Source organism: Pagrus major, chromosome 16, assembly GCF_040436345.1.
Source record: "Pagrus major chromosome 16, Pma_NU_1.0".
NCBI lineage: Eukaryota > Metazoa > Chordata > Actinopteri > Spariformes > Sparidae > Pagrus > Pagrus major.
The window spans coordinates 7,469,911-7,489,916 of NC_133230.1; the positions used below are offsets into that span (position 1 = coordinate 7,469,911).

The 20,006-nt window shown below is 41.1% G+C and overlaps 1 protein-coding gene across 1 annotated transcript; it reads right to left on the reverse strand.

Moving 5' to 3' along the window:
* Positions 1-3,184: 3,184 nt before the first annotated feature.
* Positions 3,185-20,006, reverse strand: keap1a (kelch-like ECH-associated protein 1a). The gene is made up of 12 exons (XM_073483391.1): positions 19,607-20,006; positions 11,274-12,132; positions 10,851-11,050; positions 10,556-10,712; positions 10,354-10,446; positions 10,090-10,236; positions 9,882-9,988; positions 9,202-9,331; positions 7,539-7,735; positions 5,739-5,944; positions 5,389-5,565; positions 3,185-3,930 (listed from the first exon to the last, which is right to left on the reverse strand). Exons 2-12 carry the CDS (start codon positions 11,481-11,483, stop codon positions 3,755-3,757), a joined length of 1,800 nt encoding a protein of 599 aa, XP_073339492.1. The 5' UTR covers positions 11,484-12,132; positions 19,607-20,006; the 3' UTR covers positions 3,185-3,754.

The window sequence follows — 20,006 nt, forward strand, 5'->3', positions numbered from 1 at the left end:
TCTTTTCAAATCAATTTGGGATCTCAGGGCTTCGGAAAGCTTGGATTGTGCCGGACAAGCTGTGTGGAGCCTATTCATGTCTTTTTTACGTTTTAAAACAAGTCCCCCTACTTCAGTTGTTTAGGAGAATGTTACAACGCTGCTCCAGAGATGTTTTGTGGACCACAAAACTTCATCCAACTTTCTGTCAGCATGAGGGTGAGTATATAATGACAGAATTTTCATTTTTGGGTGAACTGATCCTTTAAAGTTGCAGGCTTCAGGGCTCCTTAAAGCTGAGGGCAGCTGCAGATTCAGGTGATAAATCCCTGCAGGTTCATCACTGTGAGCGACAGTGTCACGCTGTTATTAAACATATCAGTTGTGGCCGCTTTAAATATTGTACTTAAAGGGTCACTCCGCCAATTTTGCACATTTAAGTGTGTTCATTGGTCCACATCTACTTTAGTTGTTTAGTAGAACGCTGTTTTGCCGTGAAGCTCCAGAAATGTTTTACGGACTACAAAACTTCACCCGTCTCTCCATCGACTGAATTTTCATTTTTGGGTGAACTTATCCTTTAAGCTAAAACTGTTATTACAGTTCCTTATAGGTGGCAGCAGCGTCTTCTCCTCCAAGTTCCTCTCGAGGTTGTGCGACTGTTCAGCGTTAGCGCAACAAGCATGAAAACGACGCACTCGTACAACGGCTACATCTGCATGCGCACTAATTTCCCTCCACAGATTCTCTATGGATGGCAGATCTCCCTGCTGTACAGTGCTACATCTCTTTCTGTATTCCTCTCCTCCTCGTGAGACAATGAAGGCATTGAGGCAAATCTGTTTCCACAGCCTGTGAATAAGAGACAGCCAGCTTTGTTTTGCACGAGCGTGCGCACACACATATGCGTGTGTGACAGATAGAAAGGAACAAATGTGTTTGTGTACGGGCGCACGACTATTTGTGTATCCATGCGCAAATGTGTGTGTGAGATGCCTGCGTCATGCGTTCGCCATGTGAGTCACTTGCTCTTGTGTAGGGGTTTTAAGTAGTGAGTAAGAGCCCTCTACTGCCTCGTCCTTCTCTCTGGGGCCCCAAACCAGAGCACAACCAGGAGCTCTGCTGCTTCTTCCTTTCGTCCACGTCTGCATCTCTTCCGCTCATCGTCCAACAGGTTGCTCTGTCAACACTGGGCGCTCACAATGTGCTGTGTGTCCATGAGTTTTGAAATCTGAGAGACAATTCAAAGGGAGACAAACACGCAACCACCTGCCTGCCTATTATTCCAGAAAAAGCGACAAAACAAACATGACCATGAACACTTTTTTTCCCCTCACTGGTGTCTCTCTGGTGTCAGAAATCTCAACATCATGAGACGACTCAGGCGGTATTTGAATAACAGCTCTGTCCAGAACCGTCTTCTTCGGTGGCCCGCTGGGGATAATTGCAGGTGAGCCATGGAGGAGATAGAGAGAAGCAGTGTACAGAGAGATAAGTAAACACACAAGTGACGTCTGCGGTTGATGACTAACGCTGTAGTGACTCAGGTACCCTCTCTTTCTTTCCTCAGGAAAGCTGGGATAAAGGTTCCTGACAGGGCTCTTCTATAGCTATAAAACATGCACAATAATCTTTATCCAAACAGGATACCTCCGCTCACAGTCTGCACATTCTATATTGATACTATTTTGGTGATGTGTCATTGTTTGTCTCGGTCTGAAAAGATTTAGATCCTTATTCTTATTTTTTGCTTTGTTATTTCTGAGCTGTCAGTGTCGTGGCACTTCTCTCAGGGTGCTTTTAAATGGCAAAACAAAAACAAAAACAAAAAAAGAGAAAGACAGTTTTATGCTGCTGTTTTTAGACGTATTCCACCATCTAGTGGTAGTGAGTGTGCTGTTACACATTGGGACTACACAGGCCCGGTCTCCTCTGATCTCTGCTGGCACGGCTGTGTACAAGTGGGAATCATGGTTAATATTTTGTGGCATTGTTCTGGAGTTAAGTGAGAAGGTTTGGAAAGAAGTGGTTCATTTGTTTTCAGTTAAAATAAAGACAAAGCCTTCTCCCTGGCCTCTGGTTTGTTTACTAGGATATAGGGCTTAAAAAAAAACCCAAGCCCTTCTGGTTGCTAAAGGATTGTTTTTAGTTGAAAACATTAAACAATTAAATAAATTGTCAATAAATAAACAGTTTTGACTTTCTGTGTTTTATTTTTTGTGTTGCGTCGACAAAATTAAAGTTAGCTTGCTAACCAGCTAGCCCGGTCCAAAGCTCCTGTGCTCGCGACGTTGGCACCGACTCTCCCCGGTGCTCTGAGCTCCCAGTCCGGACTGATGGCTGCACAGCTAACTGAGCTAACTAGCTAATTGAGGTTGAGTATGAATTCGACAGGTGGCCAGTTCTTACATATTGCACTTTTAAATCGGAAGACTGCTTCTCAATAGAAACTCGGTTACTTCAGTATTTTTGATAATATGATGTAATGTTGGAAAGCAGTTCAGCATTGCAACTACTGCTGACTAATACTAAGCATCCCTATATGAGATGATCTTGAAACCTTGGTTCCATAAATGCAGATCAAACAATATGTTGAGAATGTGAAAATATAACTGTGAGGCACTGTGCTGTACATTCCCCTCCAATATTATATGTTGAATAATGTGGGTTTATATCGTCCTGTACTTTTTGTTGTTGTTGTTTGTTTTGTTGTTACATATATGTATATATTTGTATACCAGTAAACATTTGACTTAAAGGAGACATATTATGCTAATTTTCAGGTTCTACATCTTTATTTTCGGTTACTGCTAGAATAGGTTTACATGCTTTAATGCTCAAAAAACACATCCTATTCTCATACTGTGCAGTGCTGCAGCCTCCTCTGATTGGCCAGCTCGCACATGCCTGAGCCAGCACCACTAACAATGACAGAGCAGCTAGTCGCTAGGCATAAATTATGCAATTGTATGACATGGTGATGCAGTGTGATGTCACAAAGTCACGGAATTAAAGGCGGGACTACTGACGAGGCGTTTCAGGAGCAGTGTTTTAAGTGGGAGAGAGGAGCTTCTATTGGTGTGGACAAAAAACAACTTACTGGGACAACAAACTTCTGAGGATGCATCCTAATAATCGAGATCACAAGAGAAACAACTTGGCATTTACCAGCATTAAGGACAAATAAGAATTGCAAGGCTGAACATATGGTGCAGAAATAAAATATTTATTATTCACACACTTGATTAACTGTCCTTTTAGAAACACAACATAAAATAAAGTGAATGCACAAAATAAATCAAGAAAATTTCATACACCAAATGGCAGTTTTTCGGTGAAACTGCCGTGTATTGGCACAAAATAAAGAAAACACATTTAAGAAAAGTGCTCATTTAGACACAGTCAGAGGTAGAGATACAACACAAAGAGAGGAATTAGAAAATTAGGACATTCAAACTCAATTTACAAATACAATTGAATACTGGGAGATCCAAAACAGCTGTGGAATAACATTATTTAATTAAATAACACCGTCGTTTTGAGATTGTATTTGTAGCACCTTGTTCTTCGCGAGGTCACCTTCATGCTACCAGTTTTTCTGCCCCCCTTTCGCAGAAATATGATTCTTCCTCCATGGTGCGATACGAGCGAGATCCGTTAGGACGAGGAGTTTTCAAATTGGAATGTTTCTTTTATTTAATGCACTTCACCCTCTCTTGAAAAGCAGCACCACTTGGAACCGTATTCAACACTTGAACAGATTTTGCTCCTTGTCCTACGTGGCTCCGTCCTCGTCCTCTTGTTCTGGCAGGCTGCCGGGACAGGGCTCCATGGTAACAGCGACGCCCATGCCGCTGCGTCCAACGGGCATGTCGGTGACGCACGTCCATTCATTTCTTTCTGGGCAGTAACACTCGACGCTGGCCAGGAAGCCATGCTGGTTAAAACCTCCTGGATGGACACACACAGACACAAACACACACACACATGTTTAATGAAGCTGTTAATAAACCAATTAGGGATCTAATTGTCAACAGTTGTGTCAATGAATAATTAAATTAAATCATTCTGTCTTTACACAATTTATTTCTAAATTTCTAAATGGATTAGTAAAATGATTATTATTATTTTTTTACTTTTAGGGTTTTCATTGATTTTATTTACTAAAGCAGTTTGTTATTTCCTCTTGATCTGACATTTTATTTGCCTGCTGCTCGTCTCTTTACTCTGAACATCTGAACCACACTGAACCACTCTATTTAATTAACACAGAGGCACTAAGCCACATTAGGAAGAGCTCACACTGTTGTAAGTAACAGAGGATCTCACTGGCAACGTCCTGACCTAACTGTTTTACTCATTAATCAAAATAATTACTTGACAAGCCCGTATTGTTGTTGCTTCTACATGCATAAACATCAAGGTGTATTTTCACATATATCAGAGATATTAAAGGCCTTCTAGGATTGACTTACTACCAGATAAAACGTTGTTTAACTCGTAAAAATAGGACATAAATGTTTGTGGCAGTGACAGCCCACAAAAATATGAGATCATCATTTAAATAGCACTGACGTAGTTTCGCTCAAGCTCTTCTTCAGGCTCATGAAAAGCTACAACGGGCTTAGATGCATCAAACTACACATGTACTAATTAGTGGTGGCGCACAAAACAGGCCTGACTTCAGACGATCAACAGTGATCAATACAGGCGTCATCAGAAACTGTATACAAAACACTACACACACACAAAAAAGAGATAATTAAGAAAAAAGGATAAAATAGTTCAATCAAAATAAAGAGATACGATTAATTAAAGATAGAATAACAGCTAACAATCAATCTAATAAGAAGAAAAAGGTTAAAAGAGAAGAAAATGAACTAAAATAAACAACAAATATAATAATCTCAGAAAAATATCTACTAGAATGGCATTCATTAGAGTGCATACCTCCGCCAAGGCAAATCAAACATCGTATTTGCTACTGTATAGCACCTGAAAAAAGACTGCCCTCTATGAAAACATATTTAAATCCCCTAGATCCAGATTTTTTTCATCAAGGTCCATGCATTATTCCCTGAAAAATTACCAAAAATCACCCTATCTCTCAATGTTAAATAAAGTGATAAGACATTCCTGGATCCAAACCAAAAGTTAATGGGGTCTATTCTGGCCTGAGACCCATCCTATGTTCAAGTTTAATGGAAATCTGTTCAGTAGTTTTTCTGTAATCCTGCTGACAAACCAACAACCGGACACGGGTGAAAACATAACGACCTTGGCGGAGATAAAACAGATAAAATAGTTCAATCAAAACAAAGAAATATAAGCAGTCAAAGATTAAATTAAATCTACTAAAACTAAAAAGAAAAAAGAATCAAAAACATTCAGATTGATGATGTTACTGACCAAGGACATAGATGCGTCCCTGGTACACCGTGGCCCCGTGTGCACTGCGACAGTTCTGCATGGCGGCCCGGGGCTCCCACAGGTTCCTGGATATATTGTAACGCTCCACAGAACACAGCTGGCTCCGCCCATCATACCCTCCTATGGCGTACAGGTACGAGTTCATACACACCAATCCTGCAGACACAGACAGAGAGGAAACAAGAGGGAATCGTTCAATCGTTTTAGGCGAAATGGCAGTAAATACTCACCAAGACCCACACACCAAGATATGACGTGACACTGCTGGTTAACACGAGCATAAAACACCTTTGTTTGTTTCATAAAGACAGGAGGACACACACACTCACCCAGTCCACTGCGTATAGTGCTCATGGGCGCCAGCTGGTGCCAGGTGTTAGTGTCGGGCTGGTATTTCTCAGCAGTGTTCCAGCGGTTCTGCCCGTCATATCCCCCGGCCACATACAGAGCTCCCCCACACGCCGCCACTCCAGCACCCAGACGAGGGACCGACATCGGGCAAACAAAGGACCAGCGATTAGACTCCGGATCCCACCTGCAAAACAAACAGCAGTAGTGAAGTACACGTAGTTAACGTAGAAATAATCTGTTGACAATTCCTAATGAAGCTACATGTAAGTCAATTAATATAATCAAATTAGTGAATCAGTGCTGCAAAACTTTAAATGGATCAGAGGGCAGTGGCTGCGTGCAGCAACCTTCTCAGTCTACCCGAGTCGGTCAACTTTAAGTGGATTAGGTTAAGCTGGCAGCCATGTTTGGCAAGTATTGACGAGCTTTATTTGAATCCAAAGAGGCTGTAATACCACGGAGAGCAGACAGAGACAAGAAAGTCCACATGAGTCTGTAGACTCTGTATGTGACGCTGTGATCCTGCCCTCTCACTGAACTCACATAGTGCAGAAACAAGTGATATGGGGGCGAAAGTGGCTGAGACAGAGACACCATTCACCCTGTTACACTGCACCATCACAAAGATTTTGAAGCTGTTATTTTAAAGTAAAAAAGTTACAGAATGTTGCTTTAAAAGGTGTAAAACTTTGTAAATGCAAATAATGCAACAACGACAAAGACGTGAGTCATGACGTGGCAGGTCGGACTGCATGTTCACCGCCCGGTTAATGATTAAAAAGTTGTTGGCTCAGTTCTCAGTACTGGGTGTATTCCAGCTGTAAACTGCTGATAGGAGGGTGGCAGATATTACATCAGCTGCTCGCTAACATTGGCAACGTGCCCTTGAGAAAAGCTCAAACGCGAGTCACTCCCCGGGTCAATGTGCTGACACTGACCCTGACCTCTGACCTCTGAACTCTGAAATAACTACACGTGGCAAAAGCAAATTTCAACAATAAAGATAAGACGTAATCTCAAATGTAGCACCTTTGGGACTTCCGGGAGAGGTACGGCTCCCTGTTGATCCTCTTACATGTTGCTTGGATTCATTTGGGAAGCATCCTCAGGAGTGGAGACGTTTTTTTTCTGCCAACCGTTGTTACCACAAATGACTCTAATCTGCTTTGATGTGTTTCACGTTGAATTTTCATTTCAACACTTTTATCAGCTTTCATTATATCTAGCAGCTTCTCATGAAAAGACTTCCAAGTGGCGTCTGATGAGTTCTAATAATTCTCTTGTGACTTGCATCTTTTGGAAATCTATACCCTTCGGCATAAAAAAAGGGACTGATGAAGCACACTTCTTTCGCTGTGAAGAAATGCTAATGGTATCAAAAGAGCTGTCACTTTGCTTTACTTGTGTTTTTTCTCACTAATTGATTGAAACTGATCTGTAACAGCTTTTTAAAAACTCCTCCCTGCTCGGCCGTGTGAGATGTAAAGCATTCCAGGTCGGCATTCCTGGGAAGCATGTCCCGACGTGTTTCACTGTGTTGTCGTCTAATTACGCTAAGAGGAATACCTGCGAAACTTCTTGACTGCTCTTTAGTTTGAATGGCAGCTATTCATCTCACCTCTCTCATGCCATTATCCATACCTACACTGAGGTAAATGCACTTGAGAATGTGCGTACAGGGGGAGGAAATCCGTCCTTATTGCAATAATATTCCATTAAATTAAATTGCTTCTCGAGTGCCTAGTTGAGTGGATTAATCCACCTGAGGAGTGTCTCACCTCTCCGCCGTGTTGTGATGCGTAGAGCCCTGCGAGCCGCCGACGGCGTAGATGCAGCCGTCCACCACGGCCACCCCGACCCTGTTCCTGGGGATGTTGAGGGGGGCCCGCTGGCTCCACTGGTTGGTCATCGGGTTGTAGCAGCTCAGGGCGCTGGACTCCGTGTTGTTTTGAAGCGACAGGTTCCTCCCTCCAACCTGGATTCGCAAAAAAAAAAAAAGAGGGATTAGAACGGAGATTATGTTGATCTCTTCAAGCTGTCAAAACAAACATTAGTCCGTTCAGGAGTGACAGGTAGACGCTGACACAAGAAGCAGAAAGTGGGTCAAATAGAAATGTGCCGGCACAGACAGCGGCACAACACTACAACAACACAACACAACACAGTTTGAATCCAGTGTGTTTCCCATGTGTCATAACATATCATAATATAGAATTGTTTTGCAGTGTATCGCATCATTGGCCACCCTCTACATATATATCATTATATAGTCATATGTCATATTTAAATAAAAAAAATAATGTAAAAACTTTCATGAAATGAGTGTGATCTTGCTGTACAAAGCTGTACTTCAAATACATTGGGAATTTTTGGCATTTTTGTGATTCCTTGTGTATTCCCAGCCTCGACAATCGTTCGTTTTTCACTTGATTTGGTTGAAATTGGTCCTGAACATCCAAGAAACCCCCTGAGAATTATCTGCAATATGCTTTCATTGAAAACAGTTGCTGCAGAACGGTTACAATCATCAAAATAATAACAGTAAGTCATTTTTTTTTTACCCAAATGAAGAATCTTTCATTTTCACAAACATTCACATCTCCATTAGTTTTCATCTTCTTGCAAACAAATTTTGACTCTGTGTCGTATTAATGCAGTTCTTTCACATCTAATAGTTATTAGGTCCAGCGTAAAAAATTATGTGCCTCAGACCTTAAAATATAGCTTCAGAGCTGAGAAACTCACCGTTTTCATTTCATTTTTAACAAGAAGGGTTATTTTAATGTCCTTGAAAGTTTGTTTTTTTATGTGAAAGTGTTAATATTCATTGCATGTATATAAAAATTCAAAGATGTTATATTTCTCCTGCATAGTTCGTATATATTTCTTTAAAAACTAGTTAATTCTTCCTACTACTTGCTGTAATATTACAGTAAGTGGTTTTATTTCATTGGTACATATTTAGCTCTGAGGGATAAACTTCAAAAATTCATAATTTAAAGGAGTATTTGGAGGACAGCTATAGGATTATGGAAGGTTTCATGAATTTAATAGAAGTTCATTGATTAGAACAAAGCATAGAAGTTTGAGTAATCCATCCATGACATCATCCGGGCAAAGTTCAAACTTCTGGATGCGTTGGCATGAAATGACCCTTTAGTATACTGCCACACACCATGAGTGTGTTGAAACATATGGGTGCAATTATCCTATGCAATTTTCCATCTTGGTCATTTCTATATGTGAAATGAAAAATGTATATAGTCATTTATATTATTATTATTATTATTATTATTATTTCTACTTAATTTACCTTGTTTCATTATTATCGATCATTCTTTTTTCCCTCAGTGAAGTTAATTTCCCTGGAGAGGTATCTTGTCTCTTATCTTATCTTACCGTATATTTCAATAGTGGTTTGTTATAACAGGTGCAACTTACAGTGTAGAGCAGCCCGAACAGCGCACAGGCTCCCAGACCGCTGCACGGAGACGCCATGTCGGCCAGTTTGAGCCAGCAATTCCTCCTGGGATCATAAGCCTCCATGGAGGCCAGTGAATGCTGCTGATATCTGAACAGAGACGAGGAAATGGTGAGTGGGTAGATGAAAAGTACACAGCAGAGAAAGACCAACAAGAAAAGGCCAGTGACTTAATATGCTGGCACATGTAAGCACACATTATGGGGCTTCATGTGAAATGAAACTATATTTCAGCATGTCAGCTGTTCATATCTGTGGTTTTACACGAGCCTTGTAAAACTGCTTTAATTAACGATGCTCTCGTTTACAGGGACAAGGAAATAAACAACAAAATAACATGACCCTCAACTAACTTAAACACCTCACGCAGATTGAAGAGCACCTACAGCATGTAAGGAAGACAGAGTTGATGACCTCCTGACAGCCACTGGGTGGCAGACTGAGACACTTTCTGGATCAGTGAGGTGCTCTGCTCACAAGTTGTGTATCATAACTGGACAGATATGCTCTGAACGCAGCTTACTCACTGACACGTATGTCATAAAAAGTGAGAAAGGAGCCATTAGCACAAAGTGCTGCCTCATGATAAGTGTCTGATTATTAACAAAGAAATGTTGTATAAACTATGAGAGATAATCACCCGCCGGCCACATAGATGAGTTGATTCCCACGGTTGGGTGCAGGAGGCAGCTTCCTCAACGTCATATCCTGGAAGATTTTAGACAGGAAGTCCTTACAGGAATTGGCCTGGAGTTAAAAGACAGGACAGAAAACTTAAACCTGTAAACAAATCTCAAATGTCTCTTCATTCATTCATCAAGAAAACATGACGTGTTGCTGGAGTTTACCTTGAGGAGGATGGGGCAGGAGAGCAGCTGGTTCTTTAGGAACTTAGGAGGGAGGGCGTAGATATGAACCGCGTTAAGGAGGGCGTGTAGGTACTGGGCTCTACCCTCCATGTCCCAGCGGACCCAGTCTGTGCAGGCCTTATACACCTAGCATGGATTAATTTAGACATATCAATATGTGGTTTGTTATGTACATCTAGATACACTCTTATCTTAGAGTTGTTTAACTGTAAAAAAAACAAAATGTTCCTTAATGCCACACACCTCAGACTCACAGAGCACCTTCAGACTGTCCTGACTGATGAGCTCCAGCAGCTGGCAGTGAGAGAGGCTGAAGAACTCATCTTCTTTGGTCACCTAGGACACAAGCATGGTCAGATAAAGACATACTGAGGACTGAGTTGTGCACATTTCAGTCATTTTTGCGTGCTGTAATGTGCGGGCGCTCTCCATATTTGCGCCTCACCTCACTGAAGTGTGTATTGATGTACTCTCGACTCCGCTGGTGCAGCTCCGTGCAGCCGATCTCCTCGGCAAAGCGGGCGATGCCGATGACATTACCGGGCTCCAGGTGCTTGGTGAGGAAATCGCAGCATGCCTTGGCCACGTCCTCCATCTGATACCTTGTAGAAAACGACAGGAAAAAATCACTGATTCTTGCATATTCTCCACCTAAAAGTATAAAAAGTTTCAGATGTTTTCAGTGATTCAGGATTATCTTTTCTACACAATGTGCTGCAGTTTACACACTGTTTGTTTACCTCATAGCAGCCAGGAGAAGGTGCAACACGCACTTCTCTCCCACTGTGATGTGGGAGGTGTAGGCAAAGTCTATAAGTTTTCCCACCACCTGGGGGCAGACGTCTCGCAGGGTGACCTCCGGGGCGCGACACTCTCTGAAGCTGCTGGTGAACATGGCTCTGAAGTAGGGGCTACAGGAGGCCAGAACCACCTTATGCACCTGGATCAAATAATGGATTTGATGATACACACAACTGGTACCTGCTGCTAACAGTATTCTGCTTATGCATCCATGACTGTAGCTACTGTTGGCTTATTAGCTCAGCTAGTCGTACAACTAATATTCTTACACAGTGCACCTTTTAGTTTGTAAATTTAGATTTTTTCCCAGATATTGTGAAAAAAACCTTCCGCATAATTCCACTGATTATCTAATATCTCACCTTGAAGTCCACTGTCCTGTCCTTGTATGAGACATGCAGCACCAGGTCACACAGCATCTCCTGCCGTCTGAACTCCTCCATCGCCTTGAGGGATCTGGAAGCGTGGGTCTCCACCGCGTAGTCGAGATAGCCGGACCCATGCATGGATGGGACCACAATAGCCGAGAAATCAGAGTCGCATGTGGGACGTCTCTTCCTTGGACAATGCATTCTGGGAGAGAGCACTCCAGATTCTTTTTTTGAGTAATTACCTGTTCAGTCTTACAGTCTTTTACAGTTCAAGTTTTTAGCTCTTATCCCATTTGGGTCTGATTTCCAACAGAGGAAATTCCTTTGGTCATCATTTCATCAATGTAAAGGCTCCGGTTAGCACATGTCCTTAGTTCCTCCATTTTGAATGAGATTCAACACAAAAGTCCATTCATTTCCCAAAAAATTAGGGATGTGAGCAGTGTAATGGTATAATCCATTGCTGAACCCAGCCACAGTCAACAGGCAGAGCGAGCAGTCCAGAGAAAAAGTCGGTCTCTACATGAAATACGTTCAGCTCATATGTTTCTCCGCGTGAACACGGCGTGTAAACAAACTTGCAGTCTGTTCTGTCACCCACAGATCCAGGCTCCAACATGACTGACAGCCTCTGAATTAGGGTTTTCGACTGTCCCTAAAGCATGAGTCAAACCATGATCATTAAATCGCCGCAGGTCCACATTTTACAAGTTTTTACAAGAAAATCCATTCTGACAGTACGGAGAGTCGTCTGCAATTTAGTGTTCCACAGGAAAGTAGGAAGCGGCCGGCGAATGTGTGGCAATCCTGGCAGGGATCTCTCCGGCCTTAACTTGTTGTGATGTTTATCCTGCATAAGAAAGGAAAATCAGATCAAGTTACGATAGATGACAGGCTTTCGGTGGGTTGCAAGGAAGCTAACGGAATCATGTGAATGTGTCAGTTCTTGTGTGTGTGCGAGGGTGTGTTTGTCACACACTCAGGGTTTCACTTCCTTGCAGCCGAAATAGAAAAGACACACTCAGTCGCTGCTTCATGCCACGGCTGTCGTGCAAGGAAAGGGGTTTTGTGTTTTATTTAGTCTGTAAATGGATAATCTGGAATAAATGCGCTTCCATTTCTACGCTGTTTCATTTCTTCAGAGCTGCTTTTAGTCTTGGACCTCGACGGGGAAACGGAATAAGACATGAGAGCAGCAGAATTTGTTAATTAATCAGTCAGTTACTTGAAAGAAAAATTAATCTGCAACTATGTTGGTAATCCATTAACCATTTTAGACATCTTTAAAGCAATATTATGTAACTGTTTTACCTTAAAATAACAGCTTCAAAATGGTAAAGTGACTTATAATAGGGTAGATGGTGTCTCTGTCTCTGCCACTCCACCTCCCTATCACTCGTTTCTGCACTATGTAACATGGGAGAACGCTTTACGGCAGCACATCACACACAGCACCGACTGAGTTTTTTGTAGTTAGCACGTTACGTTACATAACATCTGACAAATTGTTGGCAGAAACCCGGGAATTGTATTTTTACGACAGTTGTGTTCAGCACTCAGAAATGAATGTCAAACATTAGATGGTATCAAGTTCTACTGTTCTTGTTCTTCGTGATAAATTGAATAATTTTGTTGTTTTGTAATATTCGTCGCACAAAACAAGATATTTGATTATGTCCTCTTGTGCTCTAGGGCAATGTGATGAGCAAATTTTATGGTTTTGGATTCCAAACGATACACTGAGCATAAAATCTGAAGTTAAAGAGCTGGTTCAGCTTCACAGTTAATCAGTCGAGTCCAGTTAAACCCTCTTTTATCTTCCTCCAGCCAAACATGAGACTCAAAGTGTGTGACTCACAGACTAGTGACTGAGATTCTGTGGAGAGTAGCCATCTATAAAAAAAAACAAAAAACACACACATTCACACTAGAAGCAACAGAAAATATGAACGAATTCCTACCAGACACCAGAAGCTGTCGCTGACCAAACACTCCACTGCGTCCCTTCATCACATTCACTCATGTGTTCCCATTTATTTTCTGCGCAAGTAGTAAAACCACTCCCTCGTGTGAGAGAAGGCTGGTGTTATCAGTCCAGCTCATCTCTGTGCTGACTGGAACCTGTTTGACTGTCTACCTAAACTTAGATGTCAAAGGAGCAGAGCACTAATAACATCAATATGCCTCTGACGCAACAGGAAATCAGTGAATTAAATGTCACCCTCTTGGAGTTTTTCCAAACAGCCCTTATCTTACAATTTATGATTAAAGCTCATGATTAATTGTCAATAAACCTAAAATTAGAAAGTGTACGCAAAGCACTCAGTGAACTGAGTCAGACAGTTTCATTGAAAGATCTTTATCAGTCCCCTCAGGCACTGAAGTTGGAAGCACTTGAGTTTAATGTAATTACTGTATGTGGGTTTAAATGGTGCACCTGTCTCTAATAAAGCGCTAATTAAGAGTCTCATTAGATTCTTGTCAATTAATAAGCCTCTCAAGTGCAACTGGATCCCTCTCTGTCGTTAGCATACAGGTAAATGCCAAACAATGTGTATTTCAGTGCAAGGATATGACTTCATTATGAGAAATATGCTGATTCACTTCCCTGACAAGAATAAGATCGAAGATTAATACGACTCCAGGACTGTCCACTCAAGTCACAATGAGAAAAGATTAGCTTAGCTTAGCATAAAGACTAGCAGCAGGAGGAAACATTACTTAGGTACAATTCTGAGGTACTTTACTTGAGTATTTCCATTTGCAACTACTTTATATTTCCACTTCTCTGCATTTTGGAGGAAAATACTGTACTTTTTCCCAATTAAATGTATTTGTTAGCTTTAGTTACCAGTTACTTTCGCAGATTACATGCTGCGACAGAGCCACATTAGCACATTAATAAATTAACCTGTCTTTTATCTGCAATCAGATGAAAACACAGATTTCAGCAATCAGGAAAATGGTGAATATTGGACCGATAATAGGCAAAGCGAGTAATCGATTGACCCATAAACTATATATATAATTTACTTTTATTTGTACTTTTGATACTTAAGTCAAGTTAATATCAGATACTCTAAGACTTCTACTCAAGGACCATTTGTAGTTTCACTTTTATCAAAGTAATATTTAAACATGATATCTTCACTTTTACTCAAGTGTGACTTTTCAGTTGTTTTTACAACACTGCCTGCATATCACATACTCAGCAGCACATTTTACAATTGAGAAATACTACTACTTCACTACTACTACTACTAATCAGCAGAGCTTTACTAATGAAATTAAGGACACGCTGTTAGCTCTCAACATGTGTTTGAGGGCCGCCTCACATGATTCACAGGCATCCAGCAGACTCCTTTACTATGTTCTGCGCATGTAGTTGCTGGCATCAGTTGTGAGTAGAAAAAAGCACAATATGTCTCTTTGACAGGCTCCTGACTATCTCTGATTACCTCCCAATTCATTTCTTATTTACACCTCCTATGTTTGGAAGATTTACAGTGAATTTACAATCACAACGCTTGAGAATTTGCCTACACGTTCCTGAAATAGAGGGGTGTTTTCTCTTTGCACAACGTGGCAGACCCGGAGCAAATGCATATCGAGCAAACATGAAATCTCTGCATTCCAGAGCGTCACTCGCTGCTACAGCCTGAAGCAGAACAAATCAGTCAGGAGCCGGCTTCAGCAGAGTTTATCTATGTAGAAACCTCTAGAATCAACAGCAGTAAAGACATTTTTAGCCTCGAAATAGACAAACCCGGATCCTACGAGTGACAAAACTTTACTTTGACCTTTTGAGAACCACAGGAGCACTTAAAGCACCTGACTGATTAATCTTATACTTATCATTGTTTTTCTGTACCGTCAGCATCTATTAGATATTGTTTTTTGCGTGTTTTATTGAGCAGAGCACAAGAAAGGTTTTTGGTCAGACGGGAGTGCAGCTTTGCAGAGTTGCACAATCAAATCTGTTCAGCCTCGAGCCTTTTCCACTGGTCATATGACCAAAAGTGTGAGACAGAAAGGGAGGGAGAGCAGATATGCAGAGAAAATAGATTTTGAGGGCGACTTACTGTGATTAAGAGAAAAAAAAAGAAAGAGGGAGAGGAGTAAATAAAAAAAACCCTGACATTTAGCTGAAGGAAGATGCGAAAGGGAGAGATCAGGTCAAGGAGAGACTGAGAGAAAGGAAGTGAGAGTCATTAATACAATAGAGCTACTCAGTTTTCCATAAAGGGCCATTGTGTTTGGATATATCAGCCTGTCCTGCTCTCCTGATCAGGCTTTAAGGGGGTTAACAGTAAATGACTGTGTACACACACAGTTCTCTGAGCTTGGCTACTATATAAAACATTGCTCAAGCCTGCAGGAACACTGTGCGAACACTGTGAGAACACTGTGACACTGTGACACTGTGACAGTTTATTGATTTGAACTAGGTTTCGAAATGAGACCAAGGTCATGTCTAATATTCAGTTGCAGACTCCAGCTCAGAGTGTGAAGTCTTCTTATCGGATTCATGGGTGAGATTGTATTGAATGCCGAGCCGGAGTCAACAAACAGCTTTCTGATGTCACGTTGTTTTACAGGCGTGTAAAGACTGAGCGGAGGGCAGTGGATGTGGCACGCTCTGTGGATCTGTTGGTTCTGAAAGAGTACTGCTGAGGGTACAGGTCTTCTTCTTCTTTTCATTACTGATTAATCTGTTGATCATTTTCTCATTTAACTGATTAATTGTTTTGTCCAAAAAACATAAGAAAAAGGTTAAAACGTGTTTACAAAGCAAACGTTGAGGTCTTCAAATGTCTTGCTTGCGCCACAACCCAAAGATATTCAGTTCACAGTCATAGAAGACTACAAAAAACAGACATGTTTGGCATTTCATTCCCTGAAATCAAAAATGTTTTAGTAGACAAAAGACTACTGGGGCTTCACTTTGACTCAGAAGCTTTAACTGAGTTGAATGATCTCAAAAAGGAGATCAGTGGTTATTTACTAGATTAAATTTGTACTTTTCAGATAACTCGTTGATTTTTTTCATCAGGACTGTTTGTTTACCATAAACAGGCCGAGCAGTTAGTGAAGACTTTATAAAAAGACACAACAGAGGCAGAGAGAGGCAGTTAACCATTTACAGACTGCTTCCGCTGGCAGATGGTCTGCTGGGAACACTTAACATGAACATACAGCACACTGCAGGACTTTACTTAAGGAGTGAAGACGCCCTCCATTAACCTTTTGAAAATATGCTGTCGAAAAAACTGCTGCGCCATAATGACACACTCATCTTGCAATGTTTTGTGACATAAGCTCTTTCTGCCATGTCATCTTTCAGCTGACTCGGGTCAAAGGTTGCTGATGACAAAGCTTTTATTCTGAAAACACTCCCTGAGAAAGCACCAAGGAATCACTGAAAGAGAGGACATTCGGGGAGAATTAAGGAGGAAAAAGCCTCCTCTTAAGATATTTGGCAGTCAAAACTGTAGCCGAGCGCTGCGCAGGAACTACTGTGACCTAAAATAACACTTGAGAGTGAAGACTTGAGATTGCCCAACGCTGCTTCCTGGCCACAAACGCACCATAACAGAAACACTAAATATACAGCGCGCCGATTTATCGCTAAACAAAGAACATTCCTTTGTTATCTGCGGTGATGTGTTTGCCCTCATAAACATTTGGGAACATTGCTGAACAGTTGACGTTGACACATGCATAAAAAAATTGGTTCTAATATTGCTGCAGGCTGTCTGCTGTATTGGGGCTTTGCAGTGTGTGTTATATAACTGACTTCTTTACTCATTGTCACAGCTTGTTCTTTTCCATTTAAAATGTGTTTTGTCACCTTCCTTGATAATGATGGATGTTTTATTTCCTCGTTCTTACACCCACACTGTATATTTACACGTATACCTGCAATTTCCTACTGTCACTGCTGCACAGCTCTTCATATCCTGGTGTATTCACTTCACTCTTCTGAAACTGTCACTGCTCGTACTGTACTTTTGCGAGCATATTAACATATACTTCTCATTCTTATTTATATATATATATAACACATGTCTGTATTACTCTGCATTTTGTCGAGTGCTTGTACTATGTGGAATTACATAAAGTCTAATCTAATCTAATTTTCCTGCAGGGCTTCACTGAGTGATCTTATTTTATCTAGAACTGAAACAATACAGATAAAGGCTCTGACACTGTGCTAGTTAACGAGCCAATTAATCAGCACAGCAACCCGCGGCCCAGCCAGGCTCTCAGTTGGTCACTGTTAAGGACTTTAACCACGTCAACCTTTACCTGTTGTGGCGTAGATGACTAAAAAAATATTAGATTTATGTTAGTGTTAAGGACATAGTTTGTAACTGTCTGTTACTTGGTGGCTACAAGCTAAGGCTAGAGAGCTTTGCAAATAGTTGGATGGGAGATTCCCTCAGTTTATGTGGAAACCAGCATCTATTTTTAATCCTCTCTTACTAATCTGGGCTTGAATTTCTTGTTTTACAACATAAGTAATGACTTTCAGCCTCCTGTTTTAGTCCACACGCCCACACCCGCAACCTTGTATTAGACCGATGGATAAGATGGGAGACAATTGAGTACCTGATGCCAAAACCATTGCAAGTCTCTGTGTCCTCAGCCAACACCATAATATTAGTCACCACCACCTAAGCTGGCTAAAGCCTGCGATACAAACAGTAATGTTACATTAGGGCTGAGTGACATGGCCCTAGAATAATATCACAATATTTTTAGGCTGTATTGCAACACACAGTATATCTCTCAGTATTTTTAAATCATCTCAAAGCACGCAAATTAAATATCACGATATTTTTAGACCAATTTATTTGAATATCGGTACTTTCACAAAATATTGACACAGTGATTCGGGCATAACGATGAAGTGGGTAAAGGAAAGTATTAGAACAAGTCGAACAGTCTGGTAAGTTAAGAAAGTGACATCACTTTACTGTAATGCAGCCTTTAAAACCGGGAAAAGACAACACTTGTGCTACATCACAATATAACGATATCCAAAATCTAAGAAAATCTGCTGTATAGTCTCATATTGCTATAACGATATCATGCCCAGTCCTATCATAAAAGGAATCTTCTTTTTTGGTTTGGTTTGTTGGTCGTACATTTTAACATACGCTTGTTTTAAAGTCTCAACCATTAAATAGTCATTCAGGAAAACAGTCAGATGATTAATTGTTTGAGGTGTACAAATCAGGAATAGTGAAAACTGCCTGTCATGGTGATGATCTTAAAATTTGCCACACTCAAAAAGTCCAAACATCAGCAAAATTGGTAAAACTTTATAATAACTAACAGTTAATTAAATATGACTTCATAGTGATTTCACTGTTAACACAATCAAATTAAATGCTTTGTAGACCAACTTCTAAATAAACAGTGGCTTGATAAACGGTTTGTAAAGCATTTCATTGTTTGATAACAGTGAAACAATTATTAAGTAAAGTTTAATCAACTATTAATTAATGATAACCGGAGACGTTTTGACGTTTAAAGGTGCAATATGTAGTTTTGGAGAAGAGATTCAAACTCAGAATTTTAATATTTATAACACTAATCAGGTAATAATACAAACTCAGGAAAGTGTATTTTTGCCGTAACTGAATAAACAAGCTGTCCTCAGAGGGAAAATAAGGTCCCCAGAACACTGTTTGAAGCTAGAAAGGTGGCAGGGTCCGCCACAAAGTAAAACATTATGGCATTGTGTTGTCTTTTAAGGTCAGTTTGTTTATTCAGTCGTGAAAACAAAGTTTGTTTATTTAGTAAAAAGGTCTTCCCCAAAACTACACAGTGCACCTTTAACTTTGATTATAATGGTTAATCGATAATTGACTTTACTAACTGTGGCTGTTTGACTATTTGCGTTATATTCTTCCGAAAGTTTTTATTTGTTTGTTTTTCATGCGGACGTTTCAGAAACTTGAACGACCAGAGAGCTTCTGACACTCAGCTCTCTGTTTGGTGAAATACACACCATAAAACGGACCACGAGTCAAAGTTTCAATTCCGTTTTATGAGTCTGCGCACTGGTGAGGAAATAAGCTGAATGGTCGACGACAACACAATAAACTACCGGATATGTGAGAGTATCCTGTACAGAAAAAAACTGCTATTACTGCGATCTGGTAGGAAGCAACACGAGAAATGTCCTGACTGCTGCTGTGAGAACACAAACACACGACACAACCATGTCTGAATCTCTCAGTGATTTTTCTCCGAAGGGCGCGTCCGCTCACAAACTGCTCTTCTGACACAATAACAGCTGGAGATTTACTCACCTGAACCCGCAGCTGTCACGAGTTCACGCCGATCACTCCGTGGGACTTTTACGCACGACTTTTTTTTTTTGGTCCAAACGCGCAGCGAGTCTCCGCGAAGCTTCTCCAGATGCGTCTTGTCTTCACGTTAAAAGGCCAAATGTGCCGAGCTGTGAGCGTCGCTGCTGCTCTGCGTCGCCGCGGGCGCAGATCCAAAGTCTAGGGAGGAATTTGTGCACCGACATGACTCTGCAACTCTCCGCGAGCAGTGTGCGGGGCGGGAAGTACGCATGTACAGGGGACCTACACGGCAACAAGGCAGGAGAAGCATTCCTCAAACTGAAACTGAACCTCGGCCAGGGCAGGACTGACAGGGATTATACAACTGCACACTCACCACTGCTCAACACCCTGCCTGCTG

Bases quoted from the DNA above. Each gene is read 5' to 3' on its own strand.
- keap1a (XM_073483391.1), bottom strand. From the start codon at position 11,483: ATGCATTGTCCAAGGAAGAGACGTCCCACATGCGACTCTGATTTCTCG. The intron at 5,945-7,538 runs GTGAGACACTCC...TTTGTTTTGCAG, and splicing joins CATCACAACACGGCGGAGAG to GTGGGATCCGGAGTCTAATC. The intron at 5,566-5,738 runs GTGAGTGTGTGT...CTGTGTCTGCAG, and splicing joins CACTATACGCAGTGGACTGG to GATTGGTGTGTATGAACTCG.